The sequence below is a fragment of the Sinocyclocheilus rhinocerous genome, unplaced genomic scaffold (genome assembly GCF_001515625.1).
Source record: "Sinocyclocheilus rhinocerous isolate Xijiao unplaced genomic scaffold, SAMN03320098_v1.1 scaffold273, whole genome shotgun sequence".
NCBI classification, from domain to species: domain Eukaryota; kingdom Metazoa; phylum Chordata; class Actinopteri; order Cypriniformes; family Cyprinidae; genus Sinocyclocheilus; species Sinocyclocheilus rhinocerous.
This window is the reverse complement of record NW_015656360.1, coordinates 821,715-840,371: the sequence shown is the minus strand read 5'-3', so window position 1 is coordinate 840,371 and position 18,657 is coordinate 821,715. Positions and strand designations below refer to the sequence as shown.

Sequence of the window (18,657 nt, the reverse complement as noted above, 5' to 3'; positions counted from 1 at the left end):
TTTTTTCTTTCTACCATGATTTATTTGTGTTCATAAATCCTGGTTGTGTCATTAATCCTGGTTTGATGGAACATTTAGGTCATTATAATAAGCTGAGGTCAGCAGGCAGCATCCTCAAAAGAACACTCCCCACATCAGCCACCAGTCCCGCCTCTGCACACTGTGGTGAGACAAAGTGGGCGGTTGATCTCAGATGAGTCCTGGTGCTAGGGGAGACGGAAGAGAAAATATGGATACAATCCCATAGGAAGCATGCAGCTTATGTGGTTATGAATCCTTGGGAAATCCCTGGCAAATGTGTATGCATAACTTGAGCCTAGTTGGTCATGTCCACAGAGGGGGAGAATCATGTTTTATTCTGTGGTGCAACAGGCCAAAATTGCAGTTTAAAGAGGAGGGACACATAATTAATTGGCTACTTTTCATGTTAAGTTCATTTTATGTTATATACTAGTTTATCTAACATTATACCAATAAAACATTGGAAAAAAGAAACATTTGTGTTTCCAGTTGCTTTAAAATGAGTGTACTGTATTCGTGTGATGTGCTCAACACTGCTATCTACATTGTGCTGATAACCAGTCATGTGTGTTACAGGGTTTCTCTGCAGATGCGATGAGATTCGTGGCATTCTTCACATTCTTCTCTCTCCAGTTGGCTCAGCTCATCCTCAGCTGTTTCGCTGATCAGCGCCCAGCGACTCTTAAACCTGCATTTGTAAAGGTACAGTGTCATCTGTGTTAAGATGATTTTTTTTTTCAATTAGTAAATTCATATTTGGAAAGCAATCAAAAAATAATACCTGGACATATTGGTTTTTCCACTAGAATCCGTGTCCAGTTGAGGACGCTTCTTTCCTTTCAAAAGTACTGTTTTGGTGGTACGGCAGGTAGTCATATTTTTGTCTCTCATTTAATTGAATTCTTGTAAATGTCTGCATAATAAAAACCCACAAGATACTGAGAAACACACATATTTGTGCTCCACAGATTAGTGGTAAAGGGCTACCGCTCACCTTTAAAAGCTGAGGACCTCTGGTCTCTACGAGAAGAGGACACATCTGAAAAAATCATTTGTGATCTGGAGAAAGAGTGGGCCAAGCAATGGGCCAAAATGCAACAGTAAGACACCTGCTATTTCCTTAAATGCATGTTTTCCATCTCGAGTTGATAATTTCAGCGACTATTGTGCACACATATGAGATTTACTCCGTAAAATATGTGACGTCCATAATTTGCCTGTTCATAACTACTGATTTATTTGTATTATTAGTTAATGAAGCACTTTTTTTTTTTTTTACTTCGTTGCAACAATGCTTGCACAATACTATACCAGAGACTAAATTTTGGATAAAAATGTTGTGTTTTCTCCTTCAAACACAGGCAAGAGGGTGCTATGAATGGAGCACAAGCTCTTGGTTATAAACTGAGCGAGCAGACGCAACTGCTCAGAAAACTCCATAAAGAACAAAGCTCAGGCTTCTGTCTGCTCCGGACACTAGCCAAAAACTTTGGCCCTTACTTTCTGACTGGAACTCTCTATCTGGTCATTCAAGACGTTTTCATGTTCTCCATACCACAAGTGTTAAGGTGAGAGATGCATTAATGGTGCCATGGCAAGCACAATGACACTTTATAAACTACCGTTCAAAAGTTTGAAGTTGGAAAGATTTAAAGTTTTTGAAAGAAGCCCCTTATACTCACCAAGGCTACATTTGATCAAAATACATTAAGAAGGACTATATTCTTTTTTTAAAATATATATTTTAAAATGTAATGTATTCCTGTGATGCAAAGCTGAATTTTCAGCATCATTACTCCAGTCTTCAGTGTCACATATCTAAGCGGCAGTTTTAATGTTATTTTATAAGAAAACACATGCCAGAGCGTAAATGTAAAGCAAGACCTTTAGCACTCAGTTGTAAAGTGAACTTGTTGCCCTTTCTCAGTATAGAGTGTTAACTCCCATCACAGACAGGAATAACAGCACATCCTGCTGTGGTGCAGCCACACACTGTTAATTATGTCCCATGCACCATGAGTCGAAATCACTTAGGACAGTCTGCTCACTGTAGCATCATATTCTTTATGGCTGAGCTATAGCTCAGAAGAAACCTGGATTTGGATCATCAAATTAAGCCACTCCGTCTGGCATATAACAAGCCAAGAGCACTGTGGTGGGTTCACTGCTCCAGAACCACAGGAACTGTGGCCTCGCTACCATCACAACAGCCCTTTACAGTGATCCTGCACTCTGAGAAACTTTGATGCATGGAGATAATATTGTTTAGGCTCAGCTGTATTAGGTCCAGGAAGGCTCGATTTATAGTCCTAAATTATGTTCACATCCCAGTTTCTTTAGGTTTGGCTTGTGTTTGCCGTAATGTAAATCAGATGTTCAAAATAAAGCCAAATTCATACAGTATTTACAAAAATGCTGTGCCATTGTTTGGGTCTCAGTAAATCATGACACTGTGTTTCTTGTTCTTCAGTCTACTTCTTGGCTTTGTGAGAGATGAAGACGCCCCCTTGTGGAAGGGTTACGTCTTTGCCTTCTTGATGGTCCTGTTGTCTTGTCTGCAGTCCCTGTTCAACCATCAGTACATGTATACGTGCTTCACAGTAGGCATGAGGGTTAAAACTGCAGTTATGGGCCTAGTGTACAGGAAGGTAGGTTTTTGAACGGTTTGCTAGCAAATGCAAAGATGCATATAATGGTTCTCACATTCATTCTGGTCTCCACAGTCTCTGGTCATCAACAGCGCGGCCCGCAGAACATGTACAGTTGGAGAGATAGTGAACTTGGTTTCGGCTGACACCCAGAAACTCATGGATTTCGTGGTGTACTTCAATGCAGTGTGGGTGGCCCCGATTGAAATCGCCTTGTGTCTTTTCTTCCTCTGGCAGGTGAGAACAGATGCTTCTAGAAATGAAAAAAAGGACAACATTTATTTTCTTGTTTATTCTTCTACAATATGGTAGATTATGTTGTCAGGAAAAAAAAAATTTGCAAAAAATTGCATCTTTAGGGGTACAACAGCTTGTCACCTTATCAAGTACTACTATTAGGTACTATGAACGTTTTAGGGTTAAAAAAGGTACAAAGATGTCCCTTTAAGGGTACTGGCCCTTTGATAAGCTGTTGAACCCCAATTTTTGAACATTATTTCTGAGAGCACAGATCTAAAATTCATTAATTGAAATGTCTCACCCCTGTATAGCGCCTCGGCCCGTCTGCGTTAGCTGGCATCGCCACTGTAATTCTCATCTTCCCTTTGAATGGGTTCATTGCCAAAATGAGAAGCAAGCTCCAGGTATAGTTTATATTGTTCCATTCAGTCAAATAAATGATATTTCCATGATGATATTCGTGCTGTGGCGACTGAGGTCATGTCGGTACACAGTGTCGTCCCAGGAACTGCTTCATGCCTACAAATGATTTAAAACACGAGCATGTGGACATTCTGTGCAGTCTGCCCTTTGAAGCTCTGATGTTACGGACATGGTAAAAACCACAGGATTTTGCTTTGTTGTAAAACTGAAATGCCTTTATTTACTTCTCTTACTACTATTTACTTACTTGCCTACCATTACTTTCTCAAATATCCAAAGAATTGAAGAACTCGCCCATATTGGTTTTTGTCTGGTCTGGTGAACAAGTTTGCTTGAGTGATTCTCAACTCGCATGTGTTTTAACCTGTTTGCTGCTCTTAGGAGGTCCAGATGAAGTACATGGACGGACGCATTAAGCTTATGAATGAGATCTTGAGCGGAATAAAGATCCTGAAGTTTTACGCCTGGGAGAATGCCTTCAGAGAACGTGTTCTTGGCTATAGGGAAAAAGAGCTGAATGCTCTGAAGAAGTCTCAGATCCTTTACTCCATATCCATCGCCTCCTTCAACTCCTCCACTTTCTTGGTAGATTTCACAAAGGCATCATCATCATCTTAACACATTAATATAGTCCTAATAACTGAATAGATTGATCGTGTATGCCACTTTGCCTTCAGATTGCATTTGCCATGTTTGGAGTGTACGTGCTGATTGATGAGAAGCATGTTCTGGATGCTGAGAAGGTCTTTGTGTCCATGGCTCTCATCAACATTCTCAAAGCTCCACTCAGTCAACTGCCCTTTGCAATGAGCACTACCATGCAGGTGAGCGGCAGTACGGTCATTCAAACGTTTGAACGCCTATGTATTTGAAGATATCTTTGTTTCTTGTTTCTAAGGCTTTGGTTTCTCTCAAACGTCTCGGGAAGTTTCTCTGTCAAGACGAGCTGAAACTGGATAGCGTAGAGAGAACTCCCTACCATCCTGGTGAGTGCATTTGCTTGCCGTTGTTTTCAGACTTTCCTCTGGCATACAACAGTTTATAAGCCACTGTTATACAGATTTTTCCCTATCAATGTGATGGTGGAGTTCTAATTCCAAAAGCCATAACAAAATCTGGCATACCTAAAACAAAAATAACGAGTTACTAATCTGCCTTGAAGAATATTTTTCCAGTTATTCTGCAAGACAAGCCCATTTGAATTTAAAAGCTGTAATTCAACAAACACTACAAGGAAATTGTGTGGCTATGAGGTGGGTGTTGGTAGTGGCTGAAATGTGTATGATGACTTCATACAGCGGTTAGTGAAAGGGGATTTTCAGCTTTGGAGCTGCAATTATATTTATATAACTTTTCCACATTTTTGTGTGTTAAAGGCCTATTTTTAAATTGATTTATTAAAAATGCTATCATTATATTAAAGGTCAAAGAGACGATTTCGTGAAAATGCTTCTGTCTTTCTCTATACTTCATCATCTGAATATCATTAATATCCCATGGATGATGTTTAAACAATAATGGAAATGTATTAACCTAAATAATTATCATCACCCTATTGCCTCATTAACTTGTGGAATGGTTTTATGAACCTCAAATGCAATACACACTTAAAGGGATAGTTCACCCAAAAATGACATTTCTGTCATTCACCTTGAAGTCGTTCCAAACCTATATGACTTTTTCTTCCAAACTAAATGAACTGAATCAGACTAATTTTGGTTCATGATAGAAATTCAGGTTCAGTTAATTGCTGAAACAGGTTAGTTTAAGTGAAACTGTTTTAGTCTGTTTCTCTCACAAAGCTATTATATGTTTTCACAATATTTATTCAAATGTACTGTAGTGTCCAAGAGTTGTATGGACCACTTATATATTTGTATGGTATCTCTATGTCCTTTTTGAAGCTAATATTCATTGCAACTGCACTGAAAAGAGCATGAAAACAAATCTTTAAATATTCTGCATATAGAAAGTCATCGAGGTTTGGAACGCCATGAGTGTGTAAACGATGAAAAGCTCACCTCTTTATTTCATTCTTTTGTCAGATGTTGATGGTGTTGTTATTGACAATGGTACTTTCAGCTGGTCTAAAGATAGCACACCATGTCTCAGAAGGTAGGTGCCTTTGAATGTATTTATCACTTACTGTAAATTAAAATACCTGCTGAAAGATCTCTATAGGTCCACCATTCGTAAACATACGAAGACGATAATCTGGCAATGGTTCATTTCTGCAGGATCGATGTCAAAGTGCAGCGGGGTTCACTGGTGGCTGTGGTAGGTCACGTGGGCAGTGGAAAATCCTCTCTTCTGTCTGCGATGTTGGGAGAAATGGAAAAGAAAAGTGGCCATGTCACAGTATCGGTAAATCATTCGGAAAAATTACTAAAAATATATTGGCATCATTCACATATTCCACATATAATTTTGCTAACACTCTCTTTCAGGGCTCTGTGGCTTATGTGCCTCAGCAAGCATGGATCCAGAATGCCACTCTCAAAGACAACATTTTGTTTGGATGTGAGAGGAAAGACAGCTGGTACCAGAAGGTGTTGGAGGCCTGTGCTCTCCTACCAGACCTGGAGATCCTACCTGCAAGAGATGCCACAGAGATTGGAGAGAAGGTAAACATGAACTGAGAATGATTCTTACACCGTGTCCGAAAAAGACATGGTAGAATAAAGTTAAAAGCTATTAAATATAATTTCTTTTTAATCTTTTTCAAATATGAAGGGTATCAGCAGGGTCATGACTAAACTCCCACTACATTTTTACTATATTCACAGGGGCTGAATTTGTCAGGAGGTCAGAAACAGAGAGTGAGTCTGGCACGTGCAGTCTACAGGAAGGCTGATATCTACCTGCTGGATGATCCCTTGTCAGCTGTGGATGCACATGTGGGTCAGCACATCTTTGAAAAAGTCATTGGACCTAATGGAGTTCTTAAAAATAAGGTAAAAATTACAATACGAGTAAGATAAAATATGCGACCTTAAAATCTGATATGTGAACAGTTACATTCTAAATTTAAGTAGCAAAAAGGATGCAAAATTGCAATTTGAATTAGAATGTAAGGAAGTATAATTAATATAAATAAATAAAAATAAAAGTGTAATGACAAAGCAAAGAATTTTTAAGTTAAGATAATGATTAGACTTGCCTTGAAAATCATTGAACTGCAAATTAGCAAATTTCTCTTCCTGTCATTCCATCTTAAATGTCAATAGATATAGCCAATTTAATTCAAAACCCAGTTCCAGGGAACCTTTTAAAAATCTGAATTTAGCCTAAAGCCTGCAAAAGACACAGTACAGTCTTAAGATAACAAACTAACTAGCTTGCTCGATGATGCTCTCTAATGCTTGCTTAAACAGACTCGTATTTTGGTAACCCACGGGCTGAGCTTCCTACCCCAGGCTGACCTGATCCTGGTGATGGAGGATGGAGAAATAACGGAGATGGGCTCTTATGCTGAGCTTTTGAGTAGGAAGAACACTTTTGCAGACTTTGTTAAAGCTTTTTCTGTTAGCGAACGCAAGGAAAGTGCCACCCATAGAGGTAAGCTAAAAGAATGAGTGCCCAGCATAACTGATGAGTTACTACAGCAACACTTTTTATGTTAACAGTTAAAAATGCAGATTTACCTTGTTTTAGGGACCAGAAAATCAGTATCTCGGCTCAGCATGACAGACTTCTCTATTGACTTCTCCCAAGAGCAACTCATCAGGTAAAAGTAGCCAAGTTTTGAAAATGAAAATGCAAATGATGTTGAAGAGCACATATTTACCTTTCTGTCAATTTTGTTTAATGAAGTGGAGACATGGGAAGTGCCAGTATACAAACCATGGAGGCCATATCTGACACAGAACAGGAGCAGGACCAGGAGGAAGTTGGGAGACTCACCCAGGCTGACAAAGCTCATACAGGCCGAGTAAGTAATAGAGCCTTTGCACTTTTTGTTAGAAAATGTTTATTTACTGTTTATTCAGGTTTTTTTTAAGGTATCTAATATTTTTATACTTAATTTCCATGATCTAAATATTCGTAAATATTAAAAGTTTGTCATTTGGAAGTGTGTAGGCCTTCTTGCATTATTATGCCGTTACATTACAATTATATATTCAGTGGCATAAAATGGTCTTTAAAATGACAATAATATCGCTTATCGCAATTATTTCTGGGGCAATATATCGCACAACAAAAAGGTGTTGTCGTGACAGGCCTAGTAGACACATCAAAATATACCTTCACACGTAACTCAATACCAAAGGCCAAAGATTTAGAGTGGCAGGCCAATTTTAAAGTTCAGCTACAGGTCAGCGACAAGGGTTTCAGATGCTCTTGTGTCACCACAGAGATCTAATTTTAACCCCTGATTACAGGTCATTGAGCTTCATTGTTCGAACACCATAATATAGCTGAATGTGCACTATATCATCCAGAGTGTTGTTCCTCACACGTTCTTCTTCATAACGGGTCACACATAGGTGAAACTGGAGATGTATGTGGATTACTTCAGGACCATTGGGTTGGCTTTCATCATCCCCATCATCTTCCTCTATGCGTTCCAGCAAGCTGCCTCACTGACCTACAACTACTGGCTGAGCCTGTGGGCAGATGACCCGGTTGTAAATGGAACACAGGTCAACACGGATCTGAAGCTTGGTGTTTTTGGCGCTCTCGGCTTTGCACAAGGTTCAAAATTCCTCATGTTCCTCAACCCTCATTGAGTACCCTGGGACTGTGTATTGTTCTTGATCATTAACTTTGTTATTGTATTGCAGGAATTGCAGTTTTTGGCACTACTGTGGCTATTTCACTTGGAGGAATAATTGCATCCCGGCATCTTCATTTGGACCTTGTCAACAATGTACTTCACTCTCCTATGTCGTTCTTTGAGAGTACACCCAGTGGTAACCTTCTCAATCGGTTCTCTAAAGAGATAGACGCCATTGATTGCATGATTCCTGATGGGCTGAAGATGATGCTGGGCTATGTGTTCAAACTTCTGGAGGTTTGCATTATCGTGCTGATGGCGACTCCTTTTGCAGGAGTGATCGTACTGCCACTGACTCTGCTCTATGCCTTTATCCAGGTATGCTACTAGAGACTGCTCAGCATGCAAGAGTATCGTAACAAGGAGCACCAGTCTGACATCTGACATCTATTCTTCTATGTTTTCAGAGCTTCTACGTGGCCACATCCTGCCAGTTGCGTAGACTAGAGTCGGTGAGTCGATCGCCCATCTATACTCATTTTAATGAGACAGTCCAAGGAGTCAGTGTGATTCGGGCCTTTGGAGAACAGTCTAGGTTTATCCTACTGGCTAACAGCCGAGTGGACCACAATCAAACGTCCTATTTCCCAAGATTTGTGGCAACCAGGTCAGATTCAGTCATGGCTTATTCATTCTTTGTTACCGGTAATCCAGTCCATCTCTATACAATATCTTTAATGTTCCAATAGGTGGCTGGCAGTAAATCTAGAGTTCCTGGGTAACCTGCTGGTCCTTGCTGCAGCTATTCTCTCTGTTATGGGAAGGTCAACTTTAAGCCCTGGAATCGTGGGGCTAGCTGTGTCACACTCTCTCCAGGTAGGGAACTCATCAAAAAGTTTTTGGAAAACTTTGGACAGCCACATATGTGGACATTTGGACAGCCACCTATTAGGCAACTTCTCAAGAAAAATCACATTGCAGGTAACTGGGATCCTGAGCTGGATTGTGCGGGCATGGACAGATGTAGAAAACAACATTGTGTCTGTTGAGCGAGTGAAGGAATATGCCGAAACAACAAAAGAGGTAACGTTGGTCTGAAAGCTGTTTTTCCCCCATAAATCTTATATATAAAGTCATAAAAGTATACTTTTACGTTCATTCTTGAGGTCACTAAGTTAGTCTTGGGTTGTCGCAGGCACCATGGACAATCGAGGACAGTCCACTCCCATCAGACTGGCCCAGATCCGGATCCATTGGATTTCAAGAATATGGACTTCAGTACCGCAGGGGTCTTGACTGGGCCTTAAAAGAAATTTCCCTCAGTGTTAATGAGAGAGAGAAAGTAAATATAACATCTGAGCACATTGTCATATTTGTGCTTTATTTTTATTACTTTCTAAGTTATTCACTGAATCTATTCAGGTTGGAATTGTGGGAAGAACAGGGGCTGGAAAATCATCTCTTGCTCTCGGAATCTTCCGGATCCTCGAGGCGGCAAAAGGAAAGATCTTCATAGATGGGATAAACATTGCAGAGGTTGGACTGCATGAACTGAGGTCTCGTATCACCATTATCCCACAGGTACTCGTGAAAATGGAAAAACAGATCGAACGCCATGACAAACTTTAAAAAAATTTACAATTGAGTGTTTTATTTTCAACCTTTTTTCCCCAAGGATCCAGTGCTGTTCTCTGGTTCCTTGCGAATGAATCTGGACCCCTTTGATGGCTACACTGATGAGGAGGTCTGGAGAGCTCTGGAACTCGCACATCTCAAGAACTTTGTGTCTGGCCTGCCTGACAAACTCAACCATGAGTGTTCAGAGGGAGGAGAGAATCTCAGGTATAAACAACTTCTCAACAATGTTTATTCTTCATTTGACTAAAATCTAGTATGACAGTTTCTGACTGGATATTCTGGGTTTCAGTTTGGGTCAGCGGCAGCTGGTTTGCCTGGCTCGAGCTCTCCTCAGGAAGACCAAGATTCTGGTTTTGGATGAAGCCACTGCAGCTGTAGACCTGGAGACGGACAATCTGATACAGTCCACTATCCGAACTCAGTTTGAGGACTGCACCGTTCTGACCATCGCACACCGTCTCAACACCATCATGGACTACACAAGGTATAACAAAGAGCACGTGTTTATTTCTAAAAAGAATATGATTATGATTACTGACAATAATTCAACCCTATTCAACTGTTCCCAATAGGGTGATTGTGATGGACAGAGGGCACATCACAGAGATGGACTCACCATCCAATCTGATCTCTCAGCGTGGTCAGTTCTATCGAATGTGCCGGGAGGCTGGGCTAGTGTGAACCTTCACTACCAGAAGAACAACCAATGACAAAATCATCTCTTCATTCAGGAGAGACTATAAAAATGGTGAAGAAAATCTCACTAATACACTTGCTGAGACTACCTGAATCTTTTCATCACAGAACTTACTAAAGGACACATCTTTCCTTCTCAATCAAGAGAAGCACAAAGCTCAGGATGAAGAGGTTTTGCCCGTAATAGCTGTTCTACTTCAGCAGGTGTCCACGTTTTTTCCAGTATTACAGAAGCGGTGTGCTTCAGCATTCTCCTGCTGATTCTTTAACTGACATCTGACGTGCTAAAGGAACAGACTGATTCCCTCATGTCGTCAACAATCTCATCTCAGAATACAAAGACTTGTGTAACGTTATCTTACCATAGAGGTGTTCAGTAGGTCAATATAATGCACACTTCAGATGGTCAGTGTGCACAGCCATGTTCACCACCTCTCATTGCTGTCAAAGTGAAGTTTTGTGGAAATTTGTAGTTTATTGTTATAGATCCTGGCAAGACACAGCTGTAGAACTAGTTGCAATTCTACTTGAACCTTTTCAGGTTGTTACAAGAATTTATTAATTATGTCAGCACATTAAACCCTAAATTCCCATAAAGGTGAAAGATGCATCTATTTTAAGCTATTTATGATGTGAGAAACATCCATTCATCTTAAAAACAATGCAACACCCACCCATCCTTATACAGAATTTGTCTGTGTATTAATACTTGTATTTTTTCCATAATCTAAAAGTTTAAATCAGTATTTATGTATTTTGTACTGTATAATAACTGTCTTTTTATATATTTATATAGCATTTCCAGGCACACTTCATGTGAGACTGTCAAACTTGAACATGCTCTTATTTTCTGAGCAGCTTCAGTAAAATAAATGTTGGTAGTATTGATCAGAAATGAATTTCTTTCTCACTTTGACAAAAATCACATTTTGAGAGACTGATTTCCGAAGTACAAAATAATGAGCTCAAGTTAAAACACTAACAAAAGGCTCTTTACAAAAATTTATTCATATTTACCCTATACACATCAGCCTGATTTATCTTTATGCTTACATACAATTCATATAAATATGTAACAAATCAGATTTATCTTTTTTTTTTTTTTATCATTTTAAGGCTTTGTCAGTTCTTTTTTTTTTTTTTAACTGATTGGCCTCATAAGGCTTAAATGATCTAGAGTGGAGGTACTGATGAATGAAACAACGTTGCGCACTCAAGCGTACATTCAACAGATATATGGTATATAGCACACAGAGTGAAGCACACAGTTCAACAGGTACGCCATCTACTTGATAACCTGTTCTTTAAAGAACCACTATGATTTGTGTATCTGACCTTAAAGTGATATAGCATAATTCCTACTTGTTTTTAAAATAATATCACTCCCACCAAACCTGAAATATTAACCCTAGTTTGACCTTTTTTACACAGAACAATAAGTGCATTCATAATTTTTGGTAAAATAATCACTGAGAAATAATAGTAAACAACAAAGATCATAAATCAAATACGCCAACTAAATACAGTACCAATGAAAACAGAAGGTCAGTGTAGACTCTACTGCATGATATTGGTAAGATGAGGCTTAAGTCGCCATTAGTGGGAGATACCCAGTAATAAATATGTTATATGATAAAATAATTTTATGTGAAAAAAGAAATATTGTAACAGATTTTCTCAAAACTATAAATAAGGATTAAATGAGAGAAATCAATGGCTATCTGGAGATGAAACTAGAATTTTCAAATGTGTCTCTTTAGGAAACTTTTTGATAATGAGAATGCCTTCAAATATTAACTTTGGCTTGGGATGAAGCACCTGATGCTCATGGAGGGATTTCCCAGCAGCTGTTTGGTCAGTATTATCACTGCATCAGTGTTACAATGCTCAGAGAAACTTTGTTCTTTACTCTTTCTAGTGAAGCAATGATGCAAATATAATTGTTTTCATTACTAACAATCAACAGGAAAGTGCGGCTTAGTGGAAAAGTGAGAAGTCTTCCAAATGGAAACAGACAAGAAAAACAGCCATGAAGAAATCAAACTAGTTTCAAACATCCCAAATGTTGGCATCAAACAACCTTCAAAGCAGCATTTGCAGTGAAACCTTTAAAATGTGATTGAAAACGGAAGGCTACAGTAGCTGAGGATGGAGTGGTGTCATGTTCACACTATGTGTGTGAGCTCCAGGCCCACAGAAGAGGTACCTTCAGAGTCCATGTCTCACAAGGTCCACTCTCCATGGGCTCTACCCAGTGATATGTCCTAGATGAACGGAGGGCTCTTCAGCCCCTCTACTTATCAGACCAAACCTGAGTCTTTGGCCATCTTGTAGAAAATTCCCTTCTTGGCAATTAAATTGGACGGAGAATCAAATTCTGCCATCTGGCCTTTATCGAGAACCAGCACCCTTTCAAGAAAAATGTTAGGAAATATTTAGTGCTACATAAACATTTTAAATATTATTATATAACAATATATAATATAGTGTTGGTGTAGTCTTTATATTTTATTATTATTTATAACTCTAGATTTTAGTCAAATGAAGAATAAACATTGTTGAGAAGTTGTTTATACCTGAGATTCTCTCCTCCCTCTGAACACTCATGGTTGAGTTTGTCAGGCAGGCCAGACACAAAGTTCTTGAGATGTGCGAGTTCCAGAGCTCTCCAGACCTCCTCATCAGTGTAGCCATCAAAGGGGTCCAGATTCATTCGCAAGGAACCAGAGAACAGCACTGGATCCTGGGACAGAGGAAAAGGTGTTTAGAAATACAAAAGAAAAACTAAAACTAAAACAGCTCAATTCTCATTGGCAAGTTAACAGAAAAAATGAAATCATTCTGAAAGGAAAACATCAATTTGAAAACTTCAATAGTGATATCCTCAAATTAGTGACTTTAAATGAATGTTTAGGTGTATTTAAGTCCAGTGCCTGAGGAATGATTGTGATTCTGGATCGTAGCTCATGCAGGCCCAGCTCAGCAATGTTGACTCCATCTATACGGATCTCCCCTTGAGCTGCCTCGATGATGCGGAAGAGCCCTAATGTCAAAGAGGACTTTCCTGCTCCTGTCCTACCCACAATTCCCACCTTAGAAAAACACACAAATACATACATGATTAACTTTGCATGTTTATAAGGAAATTTTAGGTGAATAGATTTCTAAATGAACATTGTTTATTAGCTTGAACTGATTCTGAATATTGTAATGGCTCCACGCACCTTTTCTGCTCCCTCAATGTTGACTGAGATATCAGAAATAGCCAGCTCTAAGTCCTCTCTGTATCTCAAGCCAAAGTTGTGGATTTCAATATGACCAGCGGTCGGCCAGCCAGCAGGCAGAGTGGAGTGCTCCAACCTCCATTCAGCCTGTAAACAGAGACATTAATGCAGCATAGACCAATCACATCTCAACAAAACCATCTTTAACATTGAAACCAGAAATACATGAAGTTAACCTGAAATACTTTCAGGAAGTTGACCCATCCTGCAGTGTGACATGCTATATAGCTCATCTAATACTATTTTAATCAGCTAATTTTGCTAATTGCAGTACCGTTAAAAAGTATATTTTTTAGTCTATTTCCTATAGACTAAAAAGTCTATAGGATTTTTTAAAATGTTTTTGAAAAAAAGTATCTTTTCCTCAACCAGGCTGCATTTATTTGATCACAAATACAGGGAAAACAGCAATTTTGTAAAATATTTTTACTATTTCAAATAACTGTCTTCTATTTTAATATATTTTAAAATGTAATTTATTCCTGTGATGCAAAGCTGAATTTTCAGCATCATTACTCCAGTCTTCAATGTCACATGATCTTCAGAAATCATTCTAATCTGCTGACTTGCTGCTCAAGAAACATTTATTACTATCAATGCTGGTATGTTTTTTTTAATTTGTTATTTTTTATTTTTTTTGTGGAAACTGTGATACTGTCCTTACTGCCACTTTTGATTAATTTAATGCATCCTTGCTGAATAAAAGTATTAACTTCTTTTAAAGAAATCTTACTGAGCACAACTTTTGAATGATAGTGTAATGAATCTAATATTTATAAAGTGTATATGTAATCATTTTAATTTTTTAATCATTTTAAAAATCACTTAAAATTTCATTTTTCACTCCGCTAGTCCATTTACAATGAACAAGTGAAGGAAAAAAGTTCATTAGAAATAGTAAAAAATAAAAATAAAATAAAAACGTGACAAGTGGTCAGCATACCAAATGAAAAAAAAAAAAAGATCAGTTGCAAGATCTCACACATACACTTTCCTTTCATATATTAATGCAAATTGTAGCCTAAATAATCATAGCCATAAACAAATTACCCAAATTCTTTCCAGAAACTAGTGCCACATCTTGTGGACATATATTATCCCCCACCCCTCCCTGTGTGCTAACTATCCTCATCTCTCTAGTACAGTGAGAGATAAAAGAGGGAACAGGGCTAATCACAGATTGGACTCTACACAAGTACAGAATGAACACACACAATCTGCCTGCTGGTGCACTGACCTCTTTCTCTGTGTCTCCATATTCCTTCACCTTCTCCACTGCCACTATGCTAGTTTCCAGCTCAGAGGACATCCGCACCAGCCAGTTCAGAGATGCTGTGACCTGTGAGAAATATGGAACTAGTAAGGATTTGAGTGGACATCTGGTCTGTATCTCATCATTTTAGAAGTTAGACTGACCTGCAGCGCATAAGAGATGGACAGCCCCATGATACCTGGACTCAGACTGTCCCTGGCCATCACAGCAAAAAGCGCTGCAGATGTCACAATAAGGTTTCCCACAAACTCTAACCTCACTGCCAACCATCTGCAGGACACAGAGGCACAAAGACACATCAAATCATCAGCTTTCCAAAAAACGAAACACTAATACATCTAACCTAATGGTAAAATCATGTGAGGTTCTGTGAATTCTCACCGGTTGGCTACAATGCTGGGGAAATAAGCTTTTTGGTTGTGGTCCACTCTGCCGTCACTCTCTGTAATGAAGCGCTGCTGCTCTCCAAATGCTCTGATCACACTGGTGCCCAGCAGTGTCTCGTTGAAGTGTGTGTAGACAGGAGAGCGGCTCACAGACTCCAGTCGTTTCAGCTGCCGAGAGGACGCCACGTAAAAACGCTAACAGAGATGAAAAGACAAATGTTAGAGCAGCACCCAGCAAATGATTACACTTACATTGAAGTTTTAGATCTCAAATATTTTCTATTTAAATGTATTTTAGCCTAGAGAGTTGCTAGCCTTACCTATCATGCAGCCGCAAGGTAAAACAACTGACTGACCTGTACAAAGAAGTAGAACAGGCCCAGCGGTGGGATGATGATGGCTACCAGTGGCGTGGCAATGAGGATGACAGCACATGAGCCCAGCACATTAAACATGGAGCCCATGAACATTTTTATGATGCTAGGGATGACCGAGTCAATGGTGTCTGTCTCTTTGGCAAAGCGGTTGACCAGATTGCCACTGGGTGTGCGTTCGAAGAAAGACATGGGTGATCTCAGGATGTTGTAGAGCATCGTCTGGTGCAGGTAGCGGGAGGCTAAGATCCCACCAACCGACACTGCCACAGAATAGCAGAACACTGCAATGCCTATCAGAGAAAAAAAAGAAAAAAGAAAAAAGGTTTCAAAAGCTAGCTTCAAAATCAAAATGGTTTCTGGACCAATAAGCTAATTAATAATAATAATAATAATAAATACATATAAAGAACTACATAGACATATATTAATAACAAACATTTAATACAAAAAAGATGTTGAATTGCATAAAAATGCATTGCATTAAAATAATTTTAAGGGGCTGCAATTTAACATATTGGTTTATTTAAAATACGAAGAAAATACTATCATTATTAATTGGCAGGTATAGTTCACCTATGATGTAACACTCCAAAGAGAAAGGAAAAATTTAAATCGCATCATATGACCCCTTTAAAAGTGAATTTTGGAAGGTGAGTATTTATTGATTTGATGACATTAAGGAAAAAGTTGGCACACCAAAGCTCCATAAAGTGAAAAAAATATTTATTACAAGTTCTAACCAACAGTGACCACATAGCTCAAAAATTCACTGTAGGTGAGAACTTTTTTCTATTTATATAAAAGTTGTCATTAAAAACAGTTTTCAGGAATTTCAAATGTGAATATAAGCAATCACACACAACAATCTGAATGTCTCTTAAATGACCTTGTGAGATTCCGAGGGCTCCATACACCCCTAAACGCATCTCTCTGTTGGGCTGTGTGTTGTTGATAACAGGGTCATCTGTCCAGAGACTGAGCCAGTAGTTTGAGCCCAGAGAGGACAGATGATGACAGAAGAACAGAAAGATACTGAAGATGGACAAGGGCAAGCCGATAGCCTTCATGTACTCCCAAAACACAGACAGCTTCACCTGCATAACAAACAATATTCACTAAATCTCAAAATTAAATGGAAAAAGGAACCATGCTCTAACATCCTGACACAGAGACAGCTGACTCATACCCTGCCAGTGTTGGCCTTGTCAGCCTCAGTTAGTCGGGCAGCTTCTGCAGATTTGGTCTTCTTTGTGGCCGCAACATCATTAGGTTCAGTTTTCTGTGGGGTTTTACCTGTGCCTGCTGCATTGAGAGAGTTCAGACTCTGCCTACAGGACACAGAGAAACACCAGGCTAGTAAATAATGTCAAAATATTGTTAGTACATGACTTAAATGTTAAATGGTTGTTAGATATAACACAGCGTCCTTATCAACCGTAACACAAGTGATTTATAATATCTAGCACAAATGAGTGAGTGAGCATACACATCACGCAAGATCTGATGCATAGATTTACATGGTTTTGTTCTTGTTTTTTATCTGTCAAACTGATGAACGGCATTTGGAATTCATGAGAGAAGTAGCAATGACTGATTCAAGGACCCATGATTTTCGTCACCATGTTTCTCAAGCTCACAAAGCAGATTATCAGTGAATAACCAATTAAATTTCCACCTGTTTCTCACACAAATCTATCATATGACATCAGAAGACATACAGAAAGCAATGCACAAATTGGGAAAGACAAAATGTCTCGCCGCTAGTGATTCATTATGCTGCAACAGGTCTAGACACAGTGTTTATTAAGAACAAAGAAATAAATCAGAAAAGGTATTAGGTATCTCTTACCCCAACATGGCAGCAGGACCCCCATTCTCAAGTCCCTTCCGTGGGACTGCTTCTATGGATGAGAAAATATATTCTAAATCAGAATTACACACATCTTCCTGCATGCTTCATGCTTTTCCACATCCATACTTGTACCAATGACTTTTTAAACTATTCTAAGTTACAGAAGACAAGCTTTCTTATTATCTAGAAGTCATGGCATTCAAAAGCACCTACGCAACACAATCTTTTTGCAACAAATTATGTAATCAAGCAGTGACTAAAACCCCGGGCTGCACTTGAGTACAAACATGTCTATATTTAACATGGCAATAAAAGGCCATCATAATTTGCTTCTAAGCAACCACACCTCTCAGGCCTGCTGAAATGAAAGACAGTCTATCAAAACTGCAGACATTAGTTTTAGGCTCAGAGGTGAAGGTTAGAAGAATCACCAGCAGGCTGCCCAGCACCTCAGACTGGAGGTCTTCACGGGTCCACTTGGATTCGAAAACCCGAGGTCCGACCCGAGACCTGAGAAGGTTCGGGTCCAATACTTCGACGAGTACCTCGGACACGGGTCGGGTTCGGTATTAGCGGCCTCGGGTCTCGGGTAATTTAAAATAAACATGCTTTTTCCAAATGGACCCGATTAGACCCGAATTCTTTTAAACTATCCCGAATGCGTAGGTTACTTTCACTTTCGCGTTACGTGAGGAACGCACATAGAAAAGGAGCATACGTTTGTAACCTCGCACACACAAATCATCTTATAGATACGAGATCCATCAGAAAAATCCACTCGCTTCATTATACTGCGTGTTCATACATGCAGGGCTTTTCTTTTTTGTGTCTTTCGCCGGAGATCAGGTTGCATTCAACACTAGCGAATCCATGAATTATTAGGTTATCGATTTATTTTTTATCAAACTATCACATTTATTTTTCAAATCCACTGGTCACAATAGAAAGCCGAGCTCAGAAATAACTTGTATCCATCAGGCAGGCACTAATATAAAGTAGCCTAATAATAAATTGAATAAATGTTAAATAATAATGGAGAAGCGGCCAAATCAGTCAGCAGGACACCGGGATTTTTCCTGACTGACTGCGGGGCTGCAGGCTG

General features: G+C 39.1%; 2 protein-coding genes across 3 annotated transcripts in view; one reads left to right on the top strand and one right to left on the bottom strand.

Annotated features, from left to right (window-relative positions):
• The window catches only part of LOC107720004 (multidrug resistance-associated protein 1-like), a 21,606-nt gene extending 10,335 nt beyond the window's left edge, over nt 1-11,271 (top strand). For both annotated transcript variants that reach the window (XM_016527569.1, XM_016527568.1), the window contains 27 exons: nt 598-723; nt 828-889; nt 990-1,121; nt 1,383-1,589; nt 2,492-2,669; nt 2,745-2,906; nt 3,221-3,313; nt 3,714-3,917; nt 4,010-4,156; nt 4,231-4,318; nt 5,378-5,447; nt 5,570-5,696; nt 5,780-5,956; nt 6,119-6,286; nt 6,707-6,890; nt 6,987-7,059; nt 7,146-7,263; nt 7,820-8,027; nt 8,117-8,427; nt 8,517-8,716; nt 8,799-8,925; nt 9,031-9,132; nt 9,245-9,391; nt 9,472-9,630; nt 9,725-9,891; nt 9,977-10,171; nt 10,260-11,271. In XM_016527569.1, the coding sequence (XP_016383055.1) occupies nt 598-723; nt 828-889; nt 990-1,121; nt 1,383-1,589; nt 2,492-2,669; nt 2,745-2,906; nt 3,221-3,313; nt 3,714-3,917; nt 4,010-4,156; nt 4,231-4,318; nt 5,378-5,447; nt 5,570-5,696; nt 5,780-5,956; nt 6,119-6,286; nt 6,707-6,890; nt 6,987-7,059; nt 7,146-7,263; nt 7,820-8,027; nt 8,117-8,427; nt 8,517-8,716; nt 8,799-8,925; nt 9,031-9,132; nt 9,245-9,391; nt 9,472-9,630; nt 9,725-9,891; nt 9,977-10,171; nt 10,260-10,368 (4,041 nt within the window). In that variant the 3' untranslated portion in view covers nt 10,369-11,271. The remainder of the gene's footprint in view (nt 1-597; nt 724-827; nt 890-989; nt 1,122-1,382; nt 1,590-2,491; nt 2,670-2,744; nt 2,907-3,220; nt 3,314-3,713; nt 3,918-4,009; nt 4,157-4,230; nt 4,319-5,377; nt 5,448-5,569; nt 5,697-5,779; nt 5,957-6,118; nt 6,287-6,706; nt 6,891-6,986; nt 7,060-7,145; nt 7,264-7,819; nt 8,028-8,116; nt 8,428-8,516; nt 8,717-8,798; nt 8,926-9,030; nt 9,133-9,244; nt 9,392-9,471; nt 9,631-9,724; nt 9,892-9,976; nt 10,172-10,259) is intronic.
• A 96-nt stretch (nt 11,272-11,367) lies between these two features.
• Nucleotides 11,368-18,657, bottom strand: part of LOC107720005 (multidrug resistance-associated protein 1-like) — a 24,527-nt gene continuing 17,237 nt past the window's right edge. The window contains exons 21-31 of the mRNA XM_016527570.1: nt 17,553-17,604; nt 16,890-17,031; nt 16,590-16,797; nt 15,683-15,993; nt 15,322-15,521; nt 15,084-15,210; nt 14,905-15,006; nt 13,608-13,754; nt 13,317-13,475; nt 12,960-13,126; nt 11,368-12,792 (exon numbers count right to left, since the gene is read on the bottom strand). Coding sequence (XP_016383056.1) covers nt 12,684-12,792; nt 12,960-13,126; nt 13,317-13,475; nt 13,608-13,754; nt 14,905-15,006; nt 15,084-15,210; nt 15,322-15,521; nt 15,683-15,993; nt 16,590-16,797; nt 16,890-17,031; nt 17,553-17,604 — 1,724 coding nt within the window. The 3' untranslated portion in view covers nt 11,368-12,683. The remainder of the gene's footprint in view (nt 12,793-12,959; nt 13,127-13,316; nt 13,476-13,607; nt 13,755-14,904; nt 15,007-15,083; nt 15,211-15,321; nt 15,522-15,682; nt 15,994-16,589; nt 16,798-16,889; nt 17,032-17,552; nt 17,605-18,657) is intronic.